Consider the following 27,758-nt stretch of genomic DNA (forward strand, 5'->3'; position numbering starts at 1 on the left):
AGATTTATGTGACTACATTAAAACTTTATTCAACAAAATGCCATGAAGTAAAAAGAAAAGTCACAAGATAGACTAGAAGATATTTGCAAGATATAAAACTGACAAATGATTGATGTCTAGAATAAAGAACTCCTAAAAATTATTCAGAGAAAGAGAAATAATTCAATAGAAAGTTGGGCACAGGATATATAGGAACAGGTTCTTCACAGTAAAATAAAATGTCCATTAGAATGAAGGATTTAACGAGTAATTGAGGAAAATAAAACACCATTCCACACTCATGTAATTCATAAAAATTCACATCTACTTTGAAGAGCAATTTGGCAATGTCTAGTAAGGCTAAATGTGTTTATTCTGATACACGTCTTAAGTAACTAATGCAGTGAGCCCAATACAGAAGAATGTTCCACTACAGTGTTGTAATACAGAAACTGGCAGCAACTTCATGCCTTCAATTGGAGAACAGATAAATTACGGTAGTTCCCATAATTGAATACTGCTACATAGTACTAAGATTAATCAATGAGAGCTTCACATATAATATAGATTGAGTGAAAAAAGAAAAGCTGTAGAATGAGCCAGTATAAGGCTTAAAAACATATAAAACAGTACTAAAGAGTAGATGGTTTAGGTTATATACAGTGAAAGTACAACAACATATACAGGAATGATAAGCATTAAGTTTTGGATAATTGTGACCTCTGGAGGGGAGGAACGGCAATGTGATCTGGAAGTGGCATAATGTTAAGATTTGACAAAAGTAGTTGCTGAGAACTTTGATATTCAGTATGTAATTCACTATACTAGAAATAGTACAGCCACAACCAACACACACATACACCTATTTAAGCCCAGAATGCTGTTTCAATAATACATTTTAGTGCCCTGTGAGGGGCAGATGCCATACTAGGAATCTGGGGTACAGGTATGAACAAGGCACAGTACCTGCCTTCAAGATACTATCACAGAAGCAGACTTGGGTCCTGATTAACTCTGTCACCAATGGCTAGGTTCTGTTCTTTAATCAACAGGCCTGAGACCCTTCAGAGTTCAACGAATGTTTCTGAGGTTTCAGTAACCCACCACTGCCCTGCTTCCTTTATCTTTCCTTTACAGAATGAAGATAATGAGCAAACCACGACAATGATTACAGCATAAAACAAGACAACTTCCACACAAACGCAGAAATTACTTTTATTATGTTAAAATATTCCTTAATTAGCTAGCAATTATTTATGTGGAGGAGAGTCCGGAAAACAGGTTCATGACTGAATTATCCTTGTCCTTGATTATATTCATGAATTACAAATATCACACTATTCTCTGGAGTAGCTGTGAAGCTCTATGAGGCTGTGAGGTTACAGGCGCTTCTCCCTGCTTGTTAAGCTGCTTCCATCGATTGCATCACAACAGGATGGACATTATTTTTCTCTTTTGAATTAAATCTTTACAACAGTTCGAATGCTGTAAAAGGAACCAACATACTAAGTTTTAAATGATACCTTTAAGACCACTAAAATTGTTTTTCGACTCTCCATTGCCTCAAACTCTGTGTCATTATTACATTCTATGATATACAGTTAAAGAGAAAGCTTACCTCTTTCCAGAATGCATCAGTTCAAAGGCTTTGTTAATTTCATCAAAAGACAGATTGTGAGTCACAAATTCATCAACTTTTATCTTTTTGGACATATATTCAGACACCAACTTTGGGACACTTTCAACACTCTTCCATCCTAAAAGAAATCACACATTAATTTATTCAACAAATTCCTGCAATATGCTTGTTACTTAGTGGAGGACACAAACGCATTTAAAAGAATGAATTTTTTGATGAGCTAAAGGGTAATGAAAAATCCAAAACAGCATGGAAATGAAGAATTTGACAAACACCTTTCAGGTAGATACTTGAAGATGGCCGAATAGGAACAGCTCCAGTCTACAGCTCCCAGCGTGAGTGATGCAGAAGACGGGTGATTTCTGCATTTCCAACAGAGGTACTGGGTTCATCTCACTGGGGCTTGTTGGACAGTGGGTGCAGCCCACGGAGCGTAAGCCAAAGCAGGGCAGGGCATCACTTCACCCGGGAAGCGCAGGTGTCGGGGAATTCCCTTTCCTAGCCAAAGGAAGCTGTGACAAACAGTACCTGGAAAATTGGGACACTCCCACCCTAATACTGTGCTTTACCAATGGTCTTAGCAAACAGCACACCACGAGATTATATCCCGCGCCTGGCTTGGAGGGTCCCACGCCCATGGAGCCTCGCTCACTGCTAGCATAACAGTCTGAGATTGAGCTGCAAGGTGGCAACAAGGCTGGGGGAGGGGTGTCCACCATTGCTGAGGCTTGACTAGGTAAACAAAGCGGCCCAGGAAGCTCGAACTGGATGGAGCCCACTGCAGCTCAAGGAGGCCTGCCTGCATCTGTAGACTCCACCTCTGGGGACAGGGCATAGCTGAACAAAAGGCAGTAGAAACTTCTGCAGACTTAAACGTCCCTGACAGCTTTGGAGAGTAGTAGTTCTCACAGCACAGAATATGAGATCTGAGAACGGACAGACTGCCTCCTCAAGTGTGTCCCTGACCCCCGAGTAGCCTAACTGGGAGGCACCTCCCAGTAGGGGACTACTGGCATGTCATACGGCCAGATGCCCCTCTGAGACGAAGCTTCCAGAGGAAGGATCAGGCAGCAACATTTCCCATTCTGCATTATTTGCTGTTCTGCAGCCTCCACTGGTGATACCCAGGGAAACAGTGTCTGGAGTGGACCTCCAGCAAACTCCAACAGACCTGCAGCTGAGGGTCCTGACTCTTAGAAGGAAAACTAACAGAGAGGACAGCCACACCAAAACCACATCTGTACGTCACCATCATCAAAGACCAAAGGTAGATAAAACCACAAAGATGGGGAGAAATCACAGCAGAAAAGCTGAAAATTCTAAAAATCAGAGTGCCTCTTCTCCTCCAAAAGAACGCAGCTCTTCGCCAGCAACACAACAAAGCTGGACGGAGAATGACTTTGATGAGCTGAGAGAAGAAGGCTTCAGACGATTAGTAATAACAAACTTCTCTGAGCTAAAGGAGGATGTTCGAACCCACTGCCAAGAAGCTAAAAACCTTGAAAAAAGATTAGACGAATGGCTAACTAGAATAAACAGTGTAGAGAAGACCTCGCCTGATGTAGCTGAAAACCATGGCACGAGAACTACATGACACATGCCCAAGCTTCAGTAGCCTATTTGATCAACTGGAAGAAAGGGTATCAATGACTGAAGATCAAATGAATGAAATGAAGCGAGAAGAGAAGTTTAGAGAAAAAAAGAGTAAAAAGAAACGAACAAAGCCTCCAAGAAATATGGGACCATGTGAAAAGACCAAATCTATGTCTGATTGGTGTACCTGAAAGTGACGGGGAGAATGGAACCAAGTTGGAAAACACTCTGCAGGATATATCCAGGAGAACTTCCCCAACCTAGCAAGGCAGGCCAACATTGAAATTCAGGAAATACAGAGAAAGCCACAAAAATACTCCTCGAGAGGAGCAACTCCAAGACACATAATTGTCAGATTCGCCAAAGTTGAAATGAAGGAAAAAATGCGAAGGGCAGCCAGAGAGAAAGGTTGGGTTACCCACAAAGGGAAGCCCATCAGACTAACAGTGGATCTCTCAGCAGAAACTCTATAAGCCAGAAGAGAGTGGAGGCCAATATTCAAGATTCTTAAAGAATTTTCAACCCAGAATTTCATATCCAGCCATAAGCGAAGGAGAAATAAAATCCTTTACATACAAACAAATGCTGAGAGATTTTGTCACAACCAGGTCTGCCTTACAAGAGCTCTTGAAGGAAGCACTAAGCATGGAAAGGAACAACTGGTACCAGCCACTGCAACAACACGCCAAATTGTAAAGACCATTGATGCTAGGAAGAAACTGCATCAACTAATGAGCAAAATAACCAGCTAACATCATAATGACAGGATCAAATTCACACATAACAATTTTAACCTTAAATGTAAATAGGCTAAATGTACCAATTAAAAGACACAGCCTTGCAAACTGAATAAAGAGTCAAGACCCATCAGTGTGCTATATTCAGGAGAACCATGTCACGTGCAGAGACACACATAGGCTCAAAATAAAGGGATGGAGGAAGATCTGCCAAGCAAATGGAAAGCCAGAAAAAGCAGGGGTTGCAATCCTAGTCTCTGATAAAACAGACTTTAAACCAGCAAAGATCAAAAGAGACAAAGAAGGCCATTACATAATGGTAAAAGGATCAATTCAACAAGAAGAGCTAACTATCCTAAATATATATACACCCAATAAGGAGCACCCAGATTCATAAAGCAAGTCCTTAGAGACCTACAAAGAGACTTAGACTCCCACACAATAATACTAGGAGTCTTTAACACCCTACTGTCAACATTAGACAGATCCGCTAGTTAACAAGGATATCCAGGAATTGAACTCAGCTCTGCACCAAGTGGACCTAATAGTTATCTACAGAACTGTCCACCCAAAATCAACAGATTATACATTTTTCTCAGCACCACATCACACTTATTCCAAAATTGACCACATAGTTGGAAGTAAAGCACTCCTCAGCAAATGTAAAAGAACAGAAATTATAACAAACTCTCTCAGAACACAGTTCAATCAAACTAGAACTCAGGATTAAGAAACTCACTCAAAACCGTCTAAACTACATGGAAACTGAACAATCTGCTCCTGAATGACTACTGGGTACATAATGAAATGAAGGCAGAAATAAAGATGTTCTTTGAAACCAATGAGAACATAGACACAACATACCAGAATCTCTGGGACACATTTAAAGCAGTGTGTAGAGGGAAATTTATAGCACTAAATGCCCACAAGAGAAAGCAGGAAAGAGCTAAAATTGACACCCTAACATCACAATTAAAAGAACTAGAGAAGCAAGAGCAAACACATTCAAAAGCTAGCAGAAGGTAAGAAATAACTAAGATCAGAGCAGAACTGAAGGAGAGAGAGACGCAAAAATCCCTTCAAAAAACATCAATGAATCCAGGAGCTGGTTTTTTGAAAAGATCAACAAAATTGATAGACCACTAGCAAGACTAATAAAGAAGAAAGAGAAAAATCAAATAGATGAATAAAAAATGATAAAGGGCATATCACCACCGACCCCACAGAAATACAAACTACCATCAGAAAATACTATAAACACCTCTACGCAAACAAACTAGAAAATCTAGAAGAAATGGATAAATTCCTGGAATGCACCCTCTGAAGACTAAACCACAAAGAAGGTGAATCCCTAAATAGATCAAAAACGGGTTCTGAAATTGAGGCAATAATTAATAGCCTACCAATCAATAACAAAAGTCCAGGGCCAGACAGATTCACAGTCGAATTCTACCAGAGGTACAAAGAGGAGCCAGTACTATTCCTTCTGAAACTATTCCAATCAATAGAAAAAGAGGAAGTCCTCCGTAACTCATTTTATGAGGCCAGCATCATCCTGATACCAAAGCCTGGCAGAGACACAACAAAAAGAGAATTTTAGACCAATATCGCTGATGAACATCAATGCAAAAATCCTCAATAAAATACTGGCAAACTGAATCCAGCAGCACATCAAAAAGCTTATCCACCATGATCAAGTTGGCTTCATCCCTGGGACACAAGGCTGGTTCAACATATGCAAATCAATAAACGTAATCCATCCTATAAACAGAACCAAAGATAAAAACCACATGATTATCTCAATAGATGCAGAAAAGGCCTTCAATAAAATTCAACCGCGCTTCATACTAAAAACTCTCAATAAACTAGGTATTGATGAGATGTATCTCAAAATAATAAGAGTTATTTATGACAAACCCATAGCCAATATCATACTGAATGGGCAAAAACTGGAAGCATTCCCTTTGAAAACTGGCACAAGGCAGGGATGCCCTCTCTCACCACTCCTATTCAACATAGTGTTGGAAGTTCTGGCCAGGGCAATCAGGCAGGAGAAAGAAATAAAGGGTATCCAATTAGGAAAACAGGAAGTGAAATTGTCCCTATTTGCAGATGACATCACTGTATATTTAGAATACCCCACAGTTTCAGCCCTAAATCTCCTTAAGCTGATAAGCAACTTCAGCAGAGTCTCAGGATACAAAATCAATGTGCAAAAATCACAAGCATTCCTATACACCAGTAACAGACAGAGCCAAATCATGAGTGAATTCCCATTCACAATTGCTACAAAGAGAATAAAATGCCTAGGAATACAACTTACAAGGGATGTGAAGGACTGCTTCAAGAACTACAAGTCACTGCTCAACAAAATAAAAGAGGACACAAATAAATGGAAGAACATTCTATGCTCATGGATAGGAAGACTCAATATGGTGAAAATGGCCATACTGCCCAAGGTAAGTTACAGATTCAATGCCATCCCCATCAAGCTACCAATGACTTTCTTCACAGAATTGGAAAAAAACTAAAGTTCATATGAAACCAAAAAAGAGCCCGCACTGCCAAGAAAATCCTAAGCAAAAAAGAACAAAGCTGGAGGCATCACACTACCTGACTTCAAACTATACTACAAGGCTACAGTAACCAAAACAGCATGGTACTGGTACCAAAACAGATATATAGACCAATGGAACAGAATAGAGCCCTCAGAAATAATACCACACATCTACAACCATCTGATCTTTGACAAATCTGACAAAAACAATAAATGGGGAAAGGATTCCCTATTTAATAAATGGTGCTGGGAAAACTGGCTAGCCACAAGTAGAAAGCTCAAACTGGATCCCTTCCTTACACTTTATACAAAAATTAATTCAAGCGGGATTAAAGACTTAAATGTTAGACCTAAAACCATAAAAACCCTAGAAGAAAACCTAGGCAATACCATTCAGGACATAGGCATGGGCAAGGACTTCATGACTGAAACACCAAAAGCAATGGCAACAAAAGCCAAAATTGACAAATGGGATCTAATTAAACTAAAGAGCTTCTGCACAGCAATAGAAACTACCATCAGAGTGAACAGGCAACCTACAGAATGGGAAAAAATTTTTACAATCTACCCATCTGACAAAGGGCTGATATCCAGAATCTACAAAGAACTTAAACAAATTTACAGGAAAAAAATCAACAACCCCATCAAAAAGTGGGTAAAGGATATGAACAGACACTTGTCAAAAGAAGACATTTATGCAGCCAACAGATACACAAAAAAATGCTCATCATCACTGGCCATCAGATAAATGCAAATCAAAACCACAATGAGATACCATCTCACACCAGTTAGAATGTCGATCATTAAAAAGTCAGGAAACAACAGGTGCTGGAGAGGATGTGGAGAAATATGAACACTTTTACACTGTTGGTGGGACTGTAAACTAGTTCAACCATTGTGGAAGACAGTGTGGTGATTCCTCAAGGATCTAGAACTAGAAATACCATTTGACCCAGCAATTCCATTACTGGGTATATACCCAAAGGACTATAAATCATGCTGCTATGAAGACACATGCACACATATGCTTATTGTGGCACTATTCACAATAGCAAAGACTTGGAACCAACCCAAATGTCCATTAATGATAGACTGGATTTGAAAATGTGGCACATATACATCATGGAATACTATGCAGCCATACAAAAAGGTGAGCTCATGTCCTTTGTAGGGACATGGATGAAGCTGGAAACCATCATTCTGAGCAAACTATCGCCAAGGACAGAAAACCAAACACCGTATGTTCTCACTCATAGGTGGGAATTTAACAATGAGAACACTTGGACACAGGGTGGGGAACATCACACAACGGGGCCTGTCATGGGGTGGGGGAGGTGGCAGGGATAGCAGTAGGGTATATACCTAATATAAATGACGAGTTAATGGGTGCAGCACACCAACATAGCACATGTATACATATGTAACAAATGTGTACCTTGTGCACACGTACCCTAGAACTTAACGTATACTTCAAAAAAAACCAATAAAACTATGGATATAAAAATAGCTATGGATATAAAAAAAAAAAAAAGAAGTAAATACTTATGAGAATTTTCCTTTCTCTGTATTAAGATTTATTAAAACCTCATTAAGTTTTGGCCTATTGAGACTTTTAAAACTGCCCACGACAGAACTCTGGAAGTCTCAACAACAAGCTTATTTAGGTCCACATCAGCAAAGATTTCTATAATTATGATATTCAAGTAAGAAAAAAAAATCATATAATACAGGACTTTGTTTCCTTGGTTTTAAATTTAACAATGAAATAGGGATAGCATCTCAGAACAGAAAACCATGAAACTAAAAAATGAAATAGAACTCTTAGCTAAATGGTAAGATTTTAAAGAAAATTAGGTGCTTCAATTTCTCACTGTATCTAAAGAAGCAATACAATCAACAAGAAGCCTTCTACCTTCTAAGGATGCTTTCAACCATATTTCAAACCTCTTTTGAGCCTTTTCCAAATCTCCTCCCTTATATTCTCCACTAATTATTCTTTCCCCACAAATTGTGGGGATTTTTTCTTTCTTTTTAAACCTGGTAACTGAGATGACCACAGCCACTCCTGTTCTCTAGACAAAAACTTCTATTATCTTTGGATCATATTTTAGCAATGCAAGGGGCCTCAATGATACAGTGAATTACCCAAACAGCATGTGCCAGAATGAGGCTTCAGTTAGAGGTTACTGCCAAGACCCCCTGGATCAGCCAGGCTTGGAATGCCCTTTCAAATACAGCCATGGAAAAAATGATGCCCCCAAATAGCATACACAGCTTACAAAGTTTCTTCTATGATACTCTGCTGTGGCATATATCTAGAGCTTTGAAGAGGAGGGCAAGTCAGATAGACATTTTCTAAGGCAAATTCTGTAGTTATAAAGAAGGAAGACTTTGGCCAAATCCCTCATTTTAGCATACTTTCCAAATCTTTTCTTCTGGCCTTCAAAAAAGCTGGCATAATATGAGGCAGAGGACCTTAAAAGACAACCTGTTAAACACAGATCATTCAAAACACACGCGATGTGATTTTTTTTCTTTAGGAGGATGATGAAATACAAATATATATTTTGAAAGCCCTTTAAAAACTTTAGACTCATTCATTCACAATCGTTGGGAAATACAAACATGTTGTGACATCTTTTCTCTCCTCTGGCTAAGCAACCATGGAAAAGATAGAAAGTGTTTCCCTGCAACCCCAAACCACCAAGGACTTTTTAGGATCACAAGGGAAAAATGATCAGTCTAGCAGCTTTTTGATTTTATGATATGGCTTCATCCAATGATATATTTTCAGTTTGAGACTCAATATTCGTTACTGCTAAAATCATACATCACTGGATGTATTATCACATCCAGTGATCACTGTACTCCTGGAAAAATGAATAAAAATGTAACAAGCTCCTTGAGTCCACAAGAAGAAACACACAATGGCTGATACTGTTTGCTTACTTTGCAATCAACTTCCTGCCCCTGTTATACCCATAACTACTTCCTCACTAACAGAATATTGATTTGTTTCTTTTACAGAATATGCACCAAGTGGCCCTATGTTTCAGTAGAAGGTGAATACCTCTCCAGTCCTAGGGGTAAATAGTGACTGAGTCTGAATCCCTTCTAATAAAACAGACTTGCATGCAACAACTTATAATGAGAAGGCAGCCCATGAAGATTCTTGTTAATATAAAAAAATTAGGCTGGAATTAAACATCTGCCAATGCAAATAACAAAAGAGAAAATGCAGTAATCTCATCCATTGAATTACCTCCAAAGGCAGTGCCTTTCCATGTGCGACCTGTTACCAGCTGGAATGGACGAGTGGCAATTTCTTCACCTGAAGCAGCTACTCCAACCACCACGCTAACGCCCCAGCCCTTGTGACACGCCTCAAGTGCTGCTCTCTGCAGGCACAGATATGACCAAATCACAGAAGTCAGTGCATTTTCCTAAGAATAACTGCTTCCCAGAAACTTCTAGAGATGCCATTGTTTTTAAAGAAAATGGCAACAAAAGGCCAAACTTAACATTTAGTGAGCTCAATTTCATTGCAATTTATATTTTCATTTACTTTTTTTTTTTTTTTTTTTTGAGATAGCCTCCCTCTGGCACCCAGGCTGGAGTGCAGTGGCATGATCTCGGCTCATGGCAACCTCTGCCTCCCAGGTTCAAGTGATTCTCGTCCCTCAGCCTCCCCAGTAGCTGGGATTACAGGCGTGCGCCACGACACCCAGCTAATTTTTATATTTCCAGTAGAGACGGGGTTTCGTCATGTTGTCCTGGCTGGTCTCGAACTCCTGGCCTCAAGTGATCCACCTGCCTTGACCTCTCAAAGTGTTGGGACTACAGGCGTGAGCCACCACTCCCAGCCTGAACAATTTATTTTAACAAATTAACCTGGTTAAATATTAACATAAATTAAAATAAAGTGTTTATTTGCTTTCTATTTTAAAAAGTAAACTGTAGTTAAACTCTAAAGGATTTAATTTTAAAAAGCAGGCAGCAGAATTAATAGTAATACTTTTACTGAGTGTCTATGTAGGTTTAAGTAGGTATTGTTACTACAGGTTGGTTATCTTTTATCTGAGATGCTTGGGACCAGAGCATTTTGATTTTTGGATTTTTTCGGATTTGGAATATTTGCATCGTATTTATTGGCTGAGCATTCCTAATCTGAAAAGCTCCAATGAACATTTCCTTTGAGCATCATGTTGGTGCTCAAAAGTTTCAGATTTTGGAGCATTTTGGATTTTTGGATTAGGGATAGATGTTCAACCTGTACCTGCATTTTATAGATTAGGAAACTGAGGTTGAGAGAAGCTGTTTGTTCAGCGTCACTGAGTTAGTAAGTGGATGTGTATTTGATTCCAAAGCCCATGGTCTGCACAACTGCTTTATTCTGTCTTTTCATTTCATGAGACATGCACTTAGCAGGCATTGAAAGGCAAAGAAACATCTCTTCTCATCCTTCCCTGAGCTGTTCTTGTATCATTTCCCATTGTAGTTCAAATAGATATTTTCACCTTCTTTCACTAGAATAATTCTTATCAAGAAACTTTCCTTTGCCAAAACAATTTTTAATCTAAAACTGCACTTCAAAGAAAGCAGTTCCATAAATTAAAAAGGAATGAAGCTCATACTCACCATGACCTTCACATTACCAATACATTCAAAGGAATAGTCCACTCCTCCATCAGTCATCTCAATGAGCACTTCCTGGATGGGTTTACTAAAATCCTGAGGGTTAATACATTCAGTGGCTCCAAACTCTTTGGCCCTTGCAAATTTATCTTTATTAATGTCCACACCAATGATCCGGGATGCACCAGCCACTTTACAGCCCATGATAACTGCCAATCCAACTCCTCCCAGGCCAAAGACCGCACAAACAGAGCCAGGCTCCACCTAGGAGTAAAGACAGTTTATAAAGTACGCATTCTACCAGAGTCAAGAGAATCGCTGTGTTTCATACAGATGGGCCAATTTCACTATTCTAGGACAGTTTCACTGAATTAAATTAGAGGCAGAAGTAAAATCCCAAGTCAGTCTCTTACCTTGGCAGTGTTCACAGCAGCACCATAACCAGTAGAAATGCCACAACCTAGAAGGCAGACTTTATCCAAAGGTGCTAAAGGATCTATTTTAGCAACAGAGATATCAGCCACAACTGTGTATTCAGAAAATGTGCTGGTTCCCATGTAATGCAAAATTGTCTTTCCTTTGCAAGTAAATCTGCTGGTACCATCTGGCATTAATCCTTTCCCTTGAGTGACTCTAAAGAAAATAAAAAAAGAGAAAGGCAAGTTGGAATTAGGTTTCTAAAAATCCACAGGAAAAAGAAATCAGTTTTAAAAATAATGACAAGTAAATATTCAGAAAGTGTTGTAAACTAAAATTTTGAATGTATTTATTAGTAATTTAGCACCTTGCAGCAATGCCTTATAAATGAAATTTATAAGAGATTTATAATCTTATCCATCTTTTCCAATATTCACTAGCCTTCTAGATCATACTGTTAGAATATTGAACTCATTTTAAGACGTACAACTTATGGATCAGTTGGAATTATTTTAAAATCCCATCATTAAAGTGGTGGGCCGGGTACAGTGGCTCACTCCTATAATCCCAGTACTTTGGGAAGTTGAGACAGGAGGACATCTTGAATCCTGGAGTTCGAGAGTAGCCTGGGCAACATAGCAACACCTTATCTCTACAAAAAATAAAATTAGCCAGGTGTAGTGGGGCACGTGCCTGCAGGAGGTTCACTTCAGTCCAGGAGTTTGAGGCTGCAGTGAGCCATGACTGTGCCACTACATTCCAGCCTGGGTGACAGAATGAGACCCTGTCTCAAAAATTAAAAAAATGAAAAAACCTCTGTGAGCAAATATAACTTCATAAAGGATAAAGCCAAAACCAGTACCTATGCAAACAAAGATTACAAACCATTAACCAGATCAGCTGACGAAAACAGATGGCCAAACTGGCTAATTTGTATCTTTCAGGAAGCATTTTTCTGAAGTGTAACTAACAGTCCTCAATAATGCAAGTTAAATTACCTCTTCACTTTGTTTTACCTGTGACTTGGTTACACCAATAGGAAAGAAAACCCAAAAAGCTTACAAAGGCCACTGATACAATAAATGGTAACAAAAATTACTTTTGCTATTCTAAACAGAGTTGATACAACATCCTGCTTAGGAGTACCCACCCTAATGTCAGAGCACTTGGGTTCAAATCATGTGTCATCTGAGCAACTTAATTAATCTTTATGCCTTCATTTTCTCACTAGAAAATGCTGAGAAACATAGGTAACTTCCTTTACAGATTGCTATAAAAATCTAATGAGATATTATATGAGGCTTCAGCATTGTGTCTGGCACAGAATTGATGTTTAGTAATTATGTTATTTTAAATAAAATAAACACTATAATTGCTTTGTTTTTTTTTGAGACAGCGCAGGCTGGAATGCATAGCTCACCACAGCCTTGAACACTGAGGCAGGAGGATGGCCTGAGCTCAAGTGATCCTCCTGCATCTGCGCACCAAGTAGCTGGTACTACAGGGGCATAGAGACGGGGTCTTGCTATGTTGCCCAGGATGAACACTGTAATTTGATGTATACTCTTAGCTAAACTCTTTGGAACATACATATGAATAAATACACAGATGAGAAAATAGACTGCCTCTAGATTCAAGAGCAAATACATTGTCTTTGAGAGAAAAACAAATATGACCAGAAACAAAGAACAGGTAACAAAGCTCCATCAAAAATAATTTTTCTTTGAGAAAGGGTTTTACTGTGTCGCCCAGGTTGGAATGCAGTGGCACATCACTGCTCACTGCAACCTCAACCTCCAGGGCTCGTGATCCTCCCACCACAGCCACTGAGCAGCTGGGACCACAGGCACGTGCTACCAAGTTCGGCTAATTTTTAAAATTTTTTATAAAGAAGGGATTTCACCAAGGTGTGCACGTTGTTCTCTAACTCCTGGACTCAAGTGAACCATCTGCCTCAGCCTCCCAAAGGGTTGGGATTATAGGTGTGATCCACTGCACCCGACTAAAAATAACTATTATATCTTAATGAGAACAATTTAAGTTTGGTTAGCCCTCCTTAATGTGAGAAGTATTCTAGAGGAGTTTCTTGAACAAACGGTGATATGGAATACATTTGATGCTTTGAAAGAATTTCTCAAAATGGTAACAATCACAAAGAACCCATCACTATTACTGTATTTCACGTGTTGCAAAATTTTTCAGACTGTGTTTAAAATTCCCTTTCAAAGCGATTATTATTATTATTATTTTTTTGGTTCTGGTTTTACCAAAGTAACAGGATTTGCTTTATAAAATAAATGGAATTTTGTTTTCCAAAAATATGAACTAATTTTTTCAATGGCATTACAAACAAATGGATCTCCCATACAATGCTGGTACAAGTGTAAACTGGTACAAGTACACCAGAGAGCTATAGATGCATATCCTATGACTCAGCAATTATAATCTCAAGAAAATGCTCAAAAGAAAGCAATACTTATATCCATCAAAAGACATGTATAAATAAGAATGTTCCTAGCAGCATTAACTGTAACCACCCAAAACTGGAGTAACCTAAATGTCCATCAACAGGAGAACAGATCAATACTGGTATTTTGAAAGGAATAAGAGCAACGAAAAAGAACTACTGACGCATATGCAGCTTGATATATCTCACAGACATTATGAAAGAAAGAAACCTGACAAAAGAGCACGCACTGCATGACTCTATTTATACAAAGGTCACAGTGAAAGGAATCAGGACAGTGGTAACCTAGGAGGGAGGTAGGTTCTGACTTGGAAGGGACATGAGGGGCCTTGTCAGGTGCTGGCAGGGTTCTCTATCTTGATCTGGGTGATGTTCAAACCAACAGATGTTTACATACATAATTTTTCATTGAGCTGTACACTTAAGATCTATACACCTTAAGTGCTTTATAATATGCACGCTCTACCTCAATTTAAAAGAAAACAGAACACACACAAGGGGATCTTAAATTTCCTCAGAGGTAGTTCTTTCAGTGTTGTTACCTACTACAATAAAAACCACTACCTTTTCTGTGTCAAGGAGTTAGGTTATCTCCTGCAGTCTTCCTAATAGCTTTAGTGGGTACGTTTTATCACTCTCACTGGACAGTAAAATGGTTCATAAAAATGATTTTGTTTAATCTCACAAGCATGTTTTTCCTTACTACATAGTTTGGCAAAGTTAGCCTACTGTTTTGTGAAGAGAATGGGTACCGAAAATTCTGTTTTATATCTTAATGGCTGGTGACACTGGACAAACCCCTTAGTTTCTCTCCCTTTTTTTCTGTAAGAAAAGTCAGTATATTTATGGTTTGCTTTATAAAAGTTACTATAATACAATGGTATATAGTACTGAATTCACAAAAATATGAACAAATTTTTATAGCAAGACACACTCACAATGAAAACACTGCTTCAAAGCAAGTTACATCCAGATGACAGTGTCTATACACACAAACATCCCTAAAACTTAATGGTTCTTTTCTTTGCAGCGGGAGGGAGGGAGAGAAAAGAAAAAAAGATAGCAGATACCCTCAACTCTTCAAAAGCAGAGATTTGTTCAATGAAAAATAAAGGAGTTGAAAGAAAAATGAGCCAACAAATTTCCAGATTATGACAAACCATTCCAGGGCAGGGTTGGGGGGGTGGCACGGTAGGGGATCCTGGGGAGAGGGAGGGCCCAGTTGCCTTTGTGAAGACCAGCCAAGGTTAACATGCGGCACCACAGCTGGCAAGGTGAGGCCAGGGTGAGGCATAAGGTGGAGTCACTCCCCTGGTCTCTTCACATCCCCACTACTTCTTTCTTTCATGGGGCAGAGAGGAAACAGAATGCAGACACCCCTTGGGGGCTATACAAGTTACTTAAATCAGCCACCTCTATAAGCTACACATTTCCTCATGTGAAAAATAAATGTTTCTTCAGTTGCACAATTAGGCAGAAAACTGCAAATAGTAGAGAAGGTTGCTGCTATGCCCAGGTACTCTCCCTGTGTCAAAACTTCTTAATTTCTGAGTCTTCTCTCATCTGTGAAAACGGGGATAGTAGTGAGGTTGCTATAAAGATGGTATGAAACCACTGATATACAATGCACTATATAAACTGCCACATAATTATTTATTCTTATCATTGTTAATATGACCTTGTGGAACAGGAATTAAAAGAAATTAAAGAATGTGTAAGCAAAAACTCAGTTATATGTAAGAAAACCCAATTTCCCCTGAGGAAGAGAAAGAGCTTCCCCTGAGGAAGAAAAACAGGCAGTCCTTTAAAATTAACTGCCTGTTTTTCTATGGCTAGTGAGCCTTATCTCTCCCTTTCCCAGGCATTGTGAAGACTCTGTTTCTCTAGCTGTGCAGCTGCAAGGTCACAGACAAATAATCTCAAGTCGCAAAACATGTTGTTCCTTGAAAAGTAAGAAATGATGTAATGCATGTCTCAATTGAATAACTGTCTTTGCTTCTCGCTTCTGTAATATGCTCCCCCATGCAGAGACCTCTCCCCGCCCCACGAAATGCTTAAAAGGTATCTTGACTCTTTGTTTGGGGCTCAGTCCTTTGGATGTTAATCCAACTGGGTTGGCGCACCTAAATAATTAAATAATTCCTCCTCAACCCCTCAGTTTCTCTGATTCCTTAATTATCCCGCAGCACTTGGGTTTTAAGAAGAATATAAAAAGATACTAACCTTATCTTCTGGCAAAGGTTAGTTTTAGGATTTAGACAAAATTTGCATTCTCCACACTGTGGGATGTAAAGTGGGATGACAGTGTCACCTGGAAACAAATGCAAAGACATCCTGAACAGGTAGTATCTATTTCTAAATGAAAACATCAGCCTTTGCAAATTCCTGTCAACTGATGTGGCTTTGCAAAGTTAACAACTTCAAGTCTTAGAACTTTACCTAGGTAACATCAGATACTGTCTGACCATGCAAAAAGTATGTTTCAATATTTTTATCTAAATGAAACTCTTTAAACAATAACTGAAGAACAATGAAGTTATACACTTCAAAATCCTGCTTCACTGATGCATCTCTAAAAATTCTTCCAAAATTGGTTTTGGAAATGTACTTAAAAAGTTTCACACAAACAGTAGTCTGCAAAATCAGAGAGAAAAAAATATCCAAATATTTGTGCTTCCCAGATGAGGAATAAACTCTTTTGACAATCTACTTAGATGATACCTGTTAATATGTAGTGGGTAGTTTTATCAGAAAAACAATTTCCCCATAGGAATAAGCCAAAATCATCAAACAAGTGGTTCAAATATCTCCTTACCCGCCTTCAGTTTAGTAACTCCCTCACCAACACTTTCCACAATTCCAGCACCTTCATGTCCCAAGATCACTGGAAAACAACCCTCAGGATCAGCTCCACTCAGGGTATAGGCGTCAGTGTGGCAAACTGCAGTGGCAATGATCTATTAGGACATTAAAACAATGAATGTTTAAGTGTGTGTGCATGCAATTCAGAGGTGCAGATACAAGAAAAGTCATTTTATTATAATACTGTATTTCACTGACTCTAACACACATTTCTTTCATATTTTAACCTCTCTAAATTCAGCATGTGCTTATAATCCATGGTATCTTAACAATTAGAATTGGCAGCAATTTTTTAGTGGTACTTAAAAGCAATGGTGCATTTGTATGCAATGAAATAGGGAACATCCAGTCCCCCTTTCAGTGCATATTAGCAAGAGAAGGTGAACAAGGTCATTTTATGGGCACCATGCCTTCAAGCATGGAGAGAAACATCGCCTGTGTGCAAAACAGGTGGACTCCATCTCACTGCTAGTTTTCTCATGACAGTTGGGAAATATGATTTTTAAAGAGGTAATGACTACTTCAGAAATACGCCAGTCTGGTTGAGTCTGGGCCAAAATTCAGAACTTTGAGAGGAACCAACTCCCTTTTTACAAACCAGACACAAGTTCTATTTAAATGAGCCTGTTATCTCTCTCTCTCTGGCTTTCAAGTAACTTATTATTATTATTGTTATTATTATTATCATTTGAGACAGAGTCTCACTCTGTCACCCAGGCTGGAGTGCAGTGGCGTGATCTTGGCTCACTGCAACCTCCGCCTCTTGGGTTCAAGTGATTCTCCTGCCTCAGCCTCCTGAGAAGCTCGGATTGCAGGCGCGTGCCACCAGGCCCGGCTAATTTTTTGTATTTTTAGTAGAGATGGGGTTTCACCATGCTGGCCAGGCTGGTCTTGAACTCCTGACCTCGTGATCTGCCTGCCTTGGCCTCCCAAACTGCTGGCATTATAGGCGTGAGCCACCATGTCCGGCTGTAACTTATCTTTTAAAGCCACCAAAAGCACAGAAAGGCAAAATCTTGGAGTAGTTCTATTTATGTGTCTCTGCTCCTGGCTTATATATCCACTTACAATGTAACAATCTTTGCTACCTGTCTGCAGTTTTGCAGGGAAGATGACTGTACTCATTGTGTCTATACTGCTCAATGAGCACAATGAATACCCACCGAGCTGTATGGGCCCTTAATATACCCAGGAAAACATCTTCTTCAGTGGCAAAATCACCATCAGCTTAATTTCTGAATTTGAAGGAAAAAAAGCACTATTATTAAAAGATTTCAAATTCCTGGGTATGGGTTGGAAAGGACCTTAAGATGTTATTTGGGCCAGTTGTGGTGGCTCACACCTGTAATCCCAGCACTTTGGGAGGCCGAGGTGTGTGGATCACTTGAGGTCAGGAGTTGGAGATCAGCCTGACCAACAGGGTGAAACTCCGTCTCTACTAACAATACAAAAATTAGCCAGGCGTGGAAGCGCATGTCTGTAATCTGAGCTACTAGGGAGGCTGAGGCAGGAGAATTGCTTGAACCTGGGAGGCAAGGGTTGCAGTGAGCCGAGATCGCACCACTGCACTCCAGCCTGGGCAACAGAGTGAAACTCTGTCTTAAAAAAAAAAAAAAGAAAAAAAGAAAAAAGATGTTATTTGGTCCTGGTCTGCTCCACCTGGTATGTAGGATCTTTGGGGGCATGAGCCAGTATGTGTGGTGTGTTTTCAAAGTGAGATGGTGGGGGAAGTATATTCCAAGTCACAGCTCTTTTTTGCTGTGACTCTTTTCCTAGAATGTTAATGATCACTACTCTAAAGCACTAATTTTGTATCAAAACAAGTAGAGAGTAGTAGAATGCTAAACATATGAAGTTTTCTACATGCCAAGGTTTCAAAGATCTCTCCAGCTGGCTGCCTTGTACAATATGCCTCTCTCCAGGGGTAACATCATTTCTCTGCCACCAGAGGCTGAGAAGCACTAGAATAATGAATTCGCTGAACCCTACCCTTGTCCACCAGGGTGGGCGCATTTTAAAGCTCTCTAAGCAAGCTGACTTCACTTGCTTGTTGCTCTATTCAATCAGGAGCCTCTTCTCAAATCTTGTTTAGTCGCTGTAGCAAAACTGAAGACCATTTCTGTCAGAGGCATTTTAACCAGAGCGACTCCATCTTGAATAGGCACTGGGTAAAATAAGGCTGAGACCTACTGGGCTGCATTCCCTGGATGCTAGGCATTCTTAGTCACAGAATGAAATAGGAGGTTGGCACAAGATACACGTCAGAAAGACCCTGCTGATAAGACAGGCTGAGGTAGAGAAGCCGGCAAAAACCCATTAAAACCAAGACGGCAATGAAAGTGACCTCTGGTCATCCTCAAGGCTCATTATAGGCTAATTATAGTGCATCTGATACCAAAAGGGAGTCTCACCAGTGCCATGAGTTTACAAATGCCACGGCAATGTCATGAAGTTACCCTATATGGTCTAAAAGGGGGAGGAATCCTTAGTTCTGGGAATTGCCCACCCCTTTCTTGGAAAATTCATGAATAACCCTTTGTTTAGCATATAATCAAGAAATAACTACAAGTATACACAGTTGAACAGCCCATATTGCTGCTCTGTCTATGGAGTAGCTATTCTTTTATTTCTTTGCTTTTCTAATAAACTTGCTTTCACTTTACTCTGTGAACTCACTCCAAATTCTTTCTTGCCTGAGGTACAAGAACCCACTCTGGGTGTCAGAACAAGGAACCCTTTCTGGTAACATTTCTTCTTTTGTTTCTAACGTGTCAGCATATATTTAAAGTTATGTAATCAGCAGAAAAATGAGTATCCTACAGAGTTACCTTAAACCCCAACTGCAGAAGATAAACTGCAATAATCCAATGACCCATGGGGATGGCTGTTCAGCCCAAGATCAAAGCTAAAAAAGATGGAGAAGCATGCTGCAAAGGTGAGGGATAAGAGAAGGATGTTATGATTGTAAGGCTGGATGACTTTCAATACCTTTTCTTTGACACTGTCCTTTGGGATTTATCCTCTGCAGATCTCAGATCTACTCATCTATCCAGAGACCTCCTTGTGTCTTTTTTTTTTTTTTTTCCCCAGTGCCTTAAATATATCATTACCTTGATTCGAACTTCATGAGCTTTTGGGGGTGCCACCTCTATCTCCTCTATGGAGAGAGGCTTTCCAGCCTCCCAAGCAACTGCAGCCTTGCACTTGATAACCTGAAGTGGGGAAAAAAAGGGAGTAAGCTGTTTATCCTCCTAAACAAATAACTACTTAATAGCCAATTTAGATACAGATTAATGCTAACCTTAAAAAGTATATCACAGATTCACAAAGAAACATATGTTTCCTAGTGATGTTTTTAGATTTCATACAAATAGTAGACATCGAAAATGATTTAATTGAGATGATTACCTGGTCAGATAGAAAAGCATCTTTTGGTTAAAAAGTTGTACTCATCAAATATTTAATGGCCCTCTACAATGCATAAGCAAGAGCAGGTTAAGAACACAAGTTCCAAGACAATCTGATCCAGCAGGTCTGGCATGGTGTCCAAGAAATCTGCATGCTTAACATGTGCTGGAAGAAATTCTTTTGATCAGGCTGTTCTGAATACCACTGGTTTGGTGCAAAACTGCAGGGTGGGAAGGAGGATTAGGAGTGTAACAATGAGGAGCTATATCCCTTGTAACCGCACGGGCCAATACAGCAGCCACTTGCACTTAGAAAATGACCACAGGCCGGGCGTGGTGGCTCACGCCTGTAATCTCAGCACTGTGGGAGGCTGAGGCAGGCAGATCATGAGGTCAGGAGTTCAAGACCAACCTGGCTAGCATGGTGAAATCTCGTCTCTACAAAAATACAAAAATTAGCTGGGCATGGTGGTGCACATCTGTGTTACTCAGGAGGCTGAGGCAGGAGAACGGCTTGAATCCGGGAGGTGGAGACTGCAGTGAGCCGAGATTGTCCCACTGCACTCCAGCCTGGGCAACAGAGCGAGACATCATCTCAAACAAAACAAAACAAAACAAAAAAAAACAAACAAAAAAAGCAAACAGAGATATGCTATAAATATAGCTGGACTTTGAACACTTAGTTCAAAGAAAAGTAAAAATATCTCATTAACAGTATTTTTAAAAATACTGCTTACATGTTGAAATGGTATTTTGATTATGTTAAGTAACATTATTTATGTTATTATAAATAAACTATTAAAACTTCACTTTTTCCTTTTTAATGTGGCTATTGAAACATTCTAAATTACACAAGTGACTAATGTATCTATAGCACACAGAGCTGCTTTAGAGATTACAGTCAGTATACCCTCCACAACCAGAGAACCACACGTAATGAGAAAGGTCCTGATTAGTTTACGTTACACTTGAGAAATGCGTTGACAGACTAAAGGTTGTAAACCACTGGGTTTACAGGAGACAGATTTTAAAGTTAATAATTACAAAGAGTGTGATTTAAAGAGACAGGCACAAAGTAATACAGAAAGCAAAAAAAGTAGATTGAGAGCGTAACTTTGCTTGGTTTGGGAGAGCTTCACTTCCAACCGGGATACTGAAGGATGAGGAAAAAGTAATTATAAATGGTGATAAAACACCTATATATAGGGTGATTGTGAGGACTAAGTACGAATGAATATGAAGTCCCTGGCCAGGCGCGGTGGCTCAAGTTGCCTGTAATCCCAGTACTTTGGGAGGCTGAGGTGGGCGGATCACGAGGTCAGGAGATTGAGACCATCCTGGCTAGGTGAAACCCAGTCTCTACTAAAAATACAAAAAATTAGCCGGGCGAGGTGGCGGGTGCCTGTAGTCCCAGCTACTGGGGAGGCTGAGCCTAGATTGCACCACTGCACTCCAGCCTGGGCGACAGAGCTAAAAAAAAAAAAAAAGAATGAATGTGAATATGAAGTCCCTAACACAATTCTTGGCACAGCATAGCTTTGCAAAATGTTAGTAGTTATTGGCAGCAATAGAACAAAGGGTTGAGGAAAAGGAGAGGTGAACCGGATAGAGATAAAAAGAATGGCCTCTGTAAGCCGGGCGCGGTGGCTCACACCTGTAATCCCAACACTTTGGGAGGCCGAAATGGGCGGATCACCTGAAGTCAGGAGTTCGAGACCAGCCTGGCCAACACGGCGAAACCCTGTCTCTACCAAAAATACAAAACCTAGCCGGGCATGGTGGTGGGCGCCTGTAATCCCAGCTGCTCAGGAGGCTGAGACAGGAGAATTGCTTGAACCCGGGAGGCGGAGGTTGCAGTGAGCCAAGATCGAGCCACTGCACTCCAGCCTGGGCAACAAAGTGAAACTCCATCTGAACTGGAAAAAAAAAAAAAAAGAATGGCCTCTGTAAATTGGTGAGGCTGGAAATGATCGTTTTTTAAAAGCAAATTGCAGATATTAAATCTTTTTTTTTTTTTTGAGACGGAGTCTCGCTCTGTCGCCCAGGTTGGAGTGCAGTGGCCGGATCTCAGCTCACTGCAAGCTCCGCCTCCCGGGTTTACGCCATTCTCCTGCCTCAGCCTCCCGAGTAGCTGGGACTACAGGTGCCTGCCACGTCGCCCGGCTAGTTTTTTTTTGTATTTTTTAGTAGAGACGGGGTTTCACAGTGTTAGCCAGGATGGTCTCGATCTCCTGACCTTGTGATCCGCCCGTCTCGGCCTCCCAAAGTGCTGGGATTACAGGCTTGAGCCACCGCGCCCGGCAGATATTAAATCTTATAGTACAAAGAATCAGACACTGCATTAGAATCTGTTTCACTTCAATGTGCCATAAATTTCAACTCCACAAGTCAGATTCAGAATACTAACAATTAAGTTATGCAACCTAAAAATCCAGAGAGACAAGAATACTAAATTTGATGACCTGCTCCCCTTTAAAAATGTCTTACAGGAGCCTAACCTTTCCTTTTTACTGACAATTCTAAGCAACACAAAGTCCCACTCTAAATCCGCAGGAAATGGCACTACTTCAACATTTGAACTATAGTAACAATTACAATCTTTCACATTCTGTGAACAAAGACAGTCAGCAATAAGGAAAAGCAACTACCAGTTTAAGTCTGAAAGACTGGTTAGAGTTTATTTCTTTCAAACTCCAGTATGTTAAGGCCATATGTCTTACTAGAAAATGTCCAAATTTGCAAAGCATTAAAATAATCAGCAACTCTAGACTATTTATGTTATTCGTAATTTCTGCCTTTCTTTACTGTCTAATGTGTATTTTATGAACTTGTCATCGAGGAGCAATCTCAGTCCGCCATCACAACCGACCTCAAACCACAGTTTTGTAAGATGTCCCCATCTCGCGGAGGTGTTTGTTATGTGAGGACTAGAGGGAATATAAATCTCTTGGTGTTCAAGCGCTCGAAAATGTTTCTGAAAGGGACGTAGGGGTCTTTCCAAAATACACTCCTTGGAGGCACAATAATTAACGCGTAGGCTCAATTATGAAACACAAGCAACCTAGGAGTTAGGAGCACGGGCCCTGGCTGCAGCTCTGCCAAGTATGCAAGCCGCAAGAATGACCCAGAGCGAGTTACTTATCTTCGTGTAAGAAGCAATGCGTGGCCGCTCCTAAGCCATTTCCACTGGGATACCGTCCTGACCAGCCCCTGCCCCCCACTCTCCGGCTCTCCCACCCCCACCCCGTTCCGGCTGTCCCAGAAGCAGCAAAGAAAGCTGCTTCCCAACTGAATAGCCGAGACAAAGCTTCCTTCTCTTTCTGCCCCGCTGAGCCGCTCGCCGGGGCCCAGTTTCAGAACCAGGAGCCAGATCCCGTCCTGTGCCGAACCTCGCGCGCCCCCGAGGACAGCAGCCTGGTCCCATGCCATGCAGTCCCTCCCTCGTACTCAGGGCCCTCCGCTCAGCGGGCGCTACCTGGTTCGCCATGTCCACGGGTTTTGGTCAGCGCGGGGTGCGGATATTCCGGGTGGGCCGCGCGGCGACGGCGGCGTGGGCGTGGCGAGCGCCTAGCGAGGGGGCGGAGCGTGGGGGCGGGCTTGCAATGGCGTCAACCGGAAGGGCGGTGGTCGAGCTGTGGGCGTGCAGCTAGGTTGTGGATTCCCGGGTGCACTTGCTGGCGAGGCTGCGCGGCGCGGGTTTCGTGGCTAAAATCCGACAGACTTATTGCAGAACTCGTTTCTTTGTCCGGAAAGGGCTCCCCTGTGTAACTTTACAGCAGTTATCGTAGATGAGGCTTGCAAAGTACAGATGTGGACGGTGAGGGAACGGGAATTTCACTGACAGCGCCTGAGAACCAGTAAGAGATCTGCAACAGCTTTGTGCTCCACTGGCAAATGCTTCCTCCTCTAATACGCATTATGTGTGCTTGCAGACACAAGGAGTAAGATACAGCCCCTCAAGGGACTCGCCATAGGGAGAGGACACAGAACAGTGGGAATAAAGGGGCCACAAAGGAGGAGAGAGGCGTTTGCTGAAAACTTCCCAAGCTCCCATTCCAGCAGTTCCTGAAGGGTAGGTAGGATTTTGGGGAGACAGTAGAACGTGGGCAGAGTTGGAAGAAGGAGATGAGCGGAACAAAACGTCTCCTGATCCTGGACAGTTTGATGTGTTAAGAGTGGGCCAGAGTGTAGAGAGAGAGAATGGAGTATTTGCCGGTTTACTCTTTGTTTGAGACAGAGTCTCGCTCTGTCGCCCAGGCGGAAGTGCAGTGGTGCGATCTCGGGTCACTGCAACCTCCGCCTCCTAGGTTCAAGCGATTCTCGTGCCTCAGCCACCTGAGTAGCTGGGATTACAGGCACACGCCACCACGCTTGCTCAATTTTGTATTTTTAGTAGAAATGGGGAGTGGGGGCAGGGGGGGTGGTCTCACCATGTTGGCCAGGCTGATCTCGAACTTCTGACCTCAAGTGATTCGCCCACTTCAGCCTCCCAAAGTGCTGGTATTACAGGCATGAGCCACTGCACCTGGCCTGCCGGTTTACTCTTAAACTCTGTTGTAAACGCTGGATTTTGTTAAAATAGCTCTATCAGACACACTGCTCTTCTCTGTTTTTCAGTCCTTTTCATGGCTCTTTTCCTGGGTGCATATGGTAAGATTATGTCCAAAGCCTTTCCGTCCCTTCACTCCACTCTCTCACTCACACTATGGCTTTTAACTTCTATTTATGGAAAGATGACTACCAGATTATTATCTCCAACCAGGATGGCTCCCCTAAACTCCAGACTTGGACTGGATTTCTGTCTCCATGAGGATATCTCACAATAGAATGCAACTCCTAAAACTCATATTAATATTTTCTCCTTAAAGGGACTCTTCCGTCTGTGTGTTGACACTCTTCATGTACTTGCCCCAGCCAGAAACATGAGAGTCATAACTTCTCCCTCTCCCTCAGTACCTGCATTCAGTTTGTCACCAAACCCTAAATATCTCTCTGGTCTTGTGCCCCTCTCTTCCCCACTGTTGCTGCATTAGTTCAGGCTTTCATAATTTCTTACAGGATTACTGAAAGATCCTCCCATCTGATTTCTTTGATGCCAGGCCCTTGAATCTGATACTTAAAAAGGAAAGCCCTGTTAGTGATCTTTCCAAAACGTAACATCAATCAATGCCATTTCCTATTTTCCTTCAATAATTTTTGAATGAGGTAGGCTATAAACAAATACCATTCTTCCATTTAAAAATATTCAAGGGAGAACAAATGGATAAAATCCAAAGTCTTTAGTCCAGTCAGGCCCTGAATTACTTCATTCTGTATATGTCTCTATCCTTATTTCCTGCTCTTCTGCCAAATTTCACACCAACCTTTAAGGAACATTCGTAGTTCCTTAAAAGGACTATGCTTTTTCTTGATTCCAGGCCTTTGTGTATGCCAATACTTCTGCTTGGAATGCAGCAAGCAGTTTCTAGTGGGAAAAAAAAGAGTTTTGGCAGAGAGTTAGTTTTCTTTTCTCTATTGCAGATATATTGTTTATTTTCTGGAAAGAGACACTTGCATTTTTGTAGTACCTTGTTTAACAATAATAGACAAGACTTCAGGTTTCTGGTCTGACATGTAAATAATTTAGAAGTCATCACTCCATCCTAACAAGAACTAAAAAGCTAAACAAAATGAGAAATTAACAGCTCTTCTTAGAACTGCAGGAGAAGTGGGGTCACAGGGAAAACAGCTTCCCCAAAATTAGACACACAGATGGGTGGATTCAAAGAATCACAACTTACCATAGAAACGCACCTTTGCAGGAACCGTTACTGGAGTAGGAAAGTCTGAGCTCTAATTGGTGAATTGCCAGAGGCTCCTTATGGATTAGTTTGAGAGTTAAAGATTCTGGGGGGCTTTCACGCTTTTGTGAGCTTTACCTCCATGAATTCTCAGAGAAGATCAGAGAAAAATCCCCAATTGCTTCCTGCATGAGGAGTGTAAAAGGAACTATTTTGAAAAATTCTAGAACATTTTATTCTTTATTTTTATTTATTTTTCTTTTTTTATTTTATTTTATTTTTTTTTTAATTATACTTTAAGTTCTAGGGTACATGTGCATAACGTGCAGGTTTGTTACATATGTATATATGTGCCATGTTGGTGTGCTGCACCCATCAACTCATCAGCACCCATCAATTCATCATTTATATCACGTATAACTCCCCAATGCAATCCCTCCCCCCTCCCCCCTCCCCATGATAGGCCCCATTGTGTGATGTTCCCCTTCCCGAGTCCAAGTGAGCTCATTTAGAACATTTTATTCTTAACAAGACTTGCCACCAAAAGAAACTATTTTACTAGAGCCTAGTGTATTGGGATTTTTACAAGTGGTTAACTGACCTGGGGGAAAGGAAATACCCAACTCCAGCTCCCTCTAGAGATTCTGTACCACCTAAGGGGGTGGAAAAACAAACTGAGAACTGAAGTTTACAGCCTAGGGACACAGGTTCACTAAAAAAATGAGATAAAATGGTAGAACTATAGGACACTTCCTCTTCCCGTATATCTTACCACTACATTACTAAAGGGCTGTTTACTGCAATTCCTTTGACCCAGTATATTCTATCTGCCTTTCAATAAAAAATTACAAGGCACATTAAAAGGCAACATAGTTTGAATGGACAGAGGAAGCAGCGGAACCAAACCCAGAGGATGACAGGGATGTTGGTATTATGACACCATGAATTTAAAACAACTATGATTACTATTGTTTGAAATGCTTGTTCCCTGGTACCGTAAAGAAATAGTACTTGAACATAAATTTAATTTAGTCAGGCCATTTTTACTTCTGCAGAAAGGGTACACTCGCCAGCAGTTTTGCCATGAGAATACACCAAACAGAGGAGACAGGGTCATTTATAACCTGATGCGTCCACCCTACTGCTGTGTCCGGTTTCCACTGGCTAGAATGGGACCTCACATTCTGTATTTGTCCTGACTGGCTAGCAACTTAGAACTTTTTAAAAGAGGCAAAGGTAGAAGAGAACAAAGGAAGGAGGAGGTAATTTGTGGAATACTGAGAAAGGTAAAAACACTTTTAAATAAGGGAAGAGGAACAGGCTATGACCAGTCCTTGCTTGGACATGCCAGGGCAAATATCAGCATGCCAGGGCAAATATTTAGGAGCACAGGTCTTTGAATAAATTTTGCTTCTAAGAGAAGTTACTATGTATTCCGAATTAGATGGGGAGGAAAGTCTTTGAAGAGGAACCTCTACTTTATTTTTTACAGTATGCTAAGGGCTTTAATGGGAAAAGTAGACAACATGCAAGAACAGATGGATAATGTAAGCAGAGAGATGGAAATTCTAAGAAAGAACTGAAAATAAATGGCAGAAAAAATACTGTAACAAATGAAAAATGCATTTGATGGGCTCATTGGTAGACTGAATGTGACTAAGGAAAGAATCTTTGAGCATTAGGGT

At 40.8% G+C, this 27,758-nt stretch overlaps 1 protein-coding gene across 1 annotated transcript; it reads right to left on the reverse strand.

Annotated features, from left to right (window-relative positions):
- Positions 1–319: 319 nt before the first annotated feature.
- ADH5 (alcohol dehydrogenase 5 (class III), chi polypeptide) lies at positions 320–23,912 on the reverse strand. The gene is made up of 9 exons (XM_023190932.2): positions 23,769–23,912; positions 19,997–20,098; positions 16,840–16,981; positions 16,248–16,335; positions 11,554–11,773; positions 11,144–11,404; positions 9,768–9,903; positions 1,598–1,736; positions 320–1,464 (listed from the first exon to the last, which is right to left on the reverse strand). The coding sequence occupies exons 1-9, from the start codon at positions 23,778–23,780 to the stop codon at positions 1,440–1,442; spliced, it is 1,125 nt and encodes a 374-aa protein (XP_023046700.1). The 5' UTR covers positions 23,781–23,912; the 3' UTR covers positions 320–1,439.
- Between the last annotated feature and the right edge of the window lie 3,846 nt (positions 23,913–27,758).

This window comes from Piliocolobus tephrosceles, chromosome 3 (genome assembly GCF_002776525.5).
Source record: "Piliocolobus tephrosceles isolate RC106 chromosome 3, ASM277652v3, whole genome shotgun sequence".
In the NCBI taxonomy this organism is placed as follows: Eukaryota; Metazoa; Chordata; class Mammalia; order Primates; family Cercopithecidae; genus Piliocolobus; species Piliocolobus tephrosceles.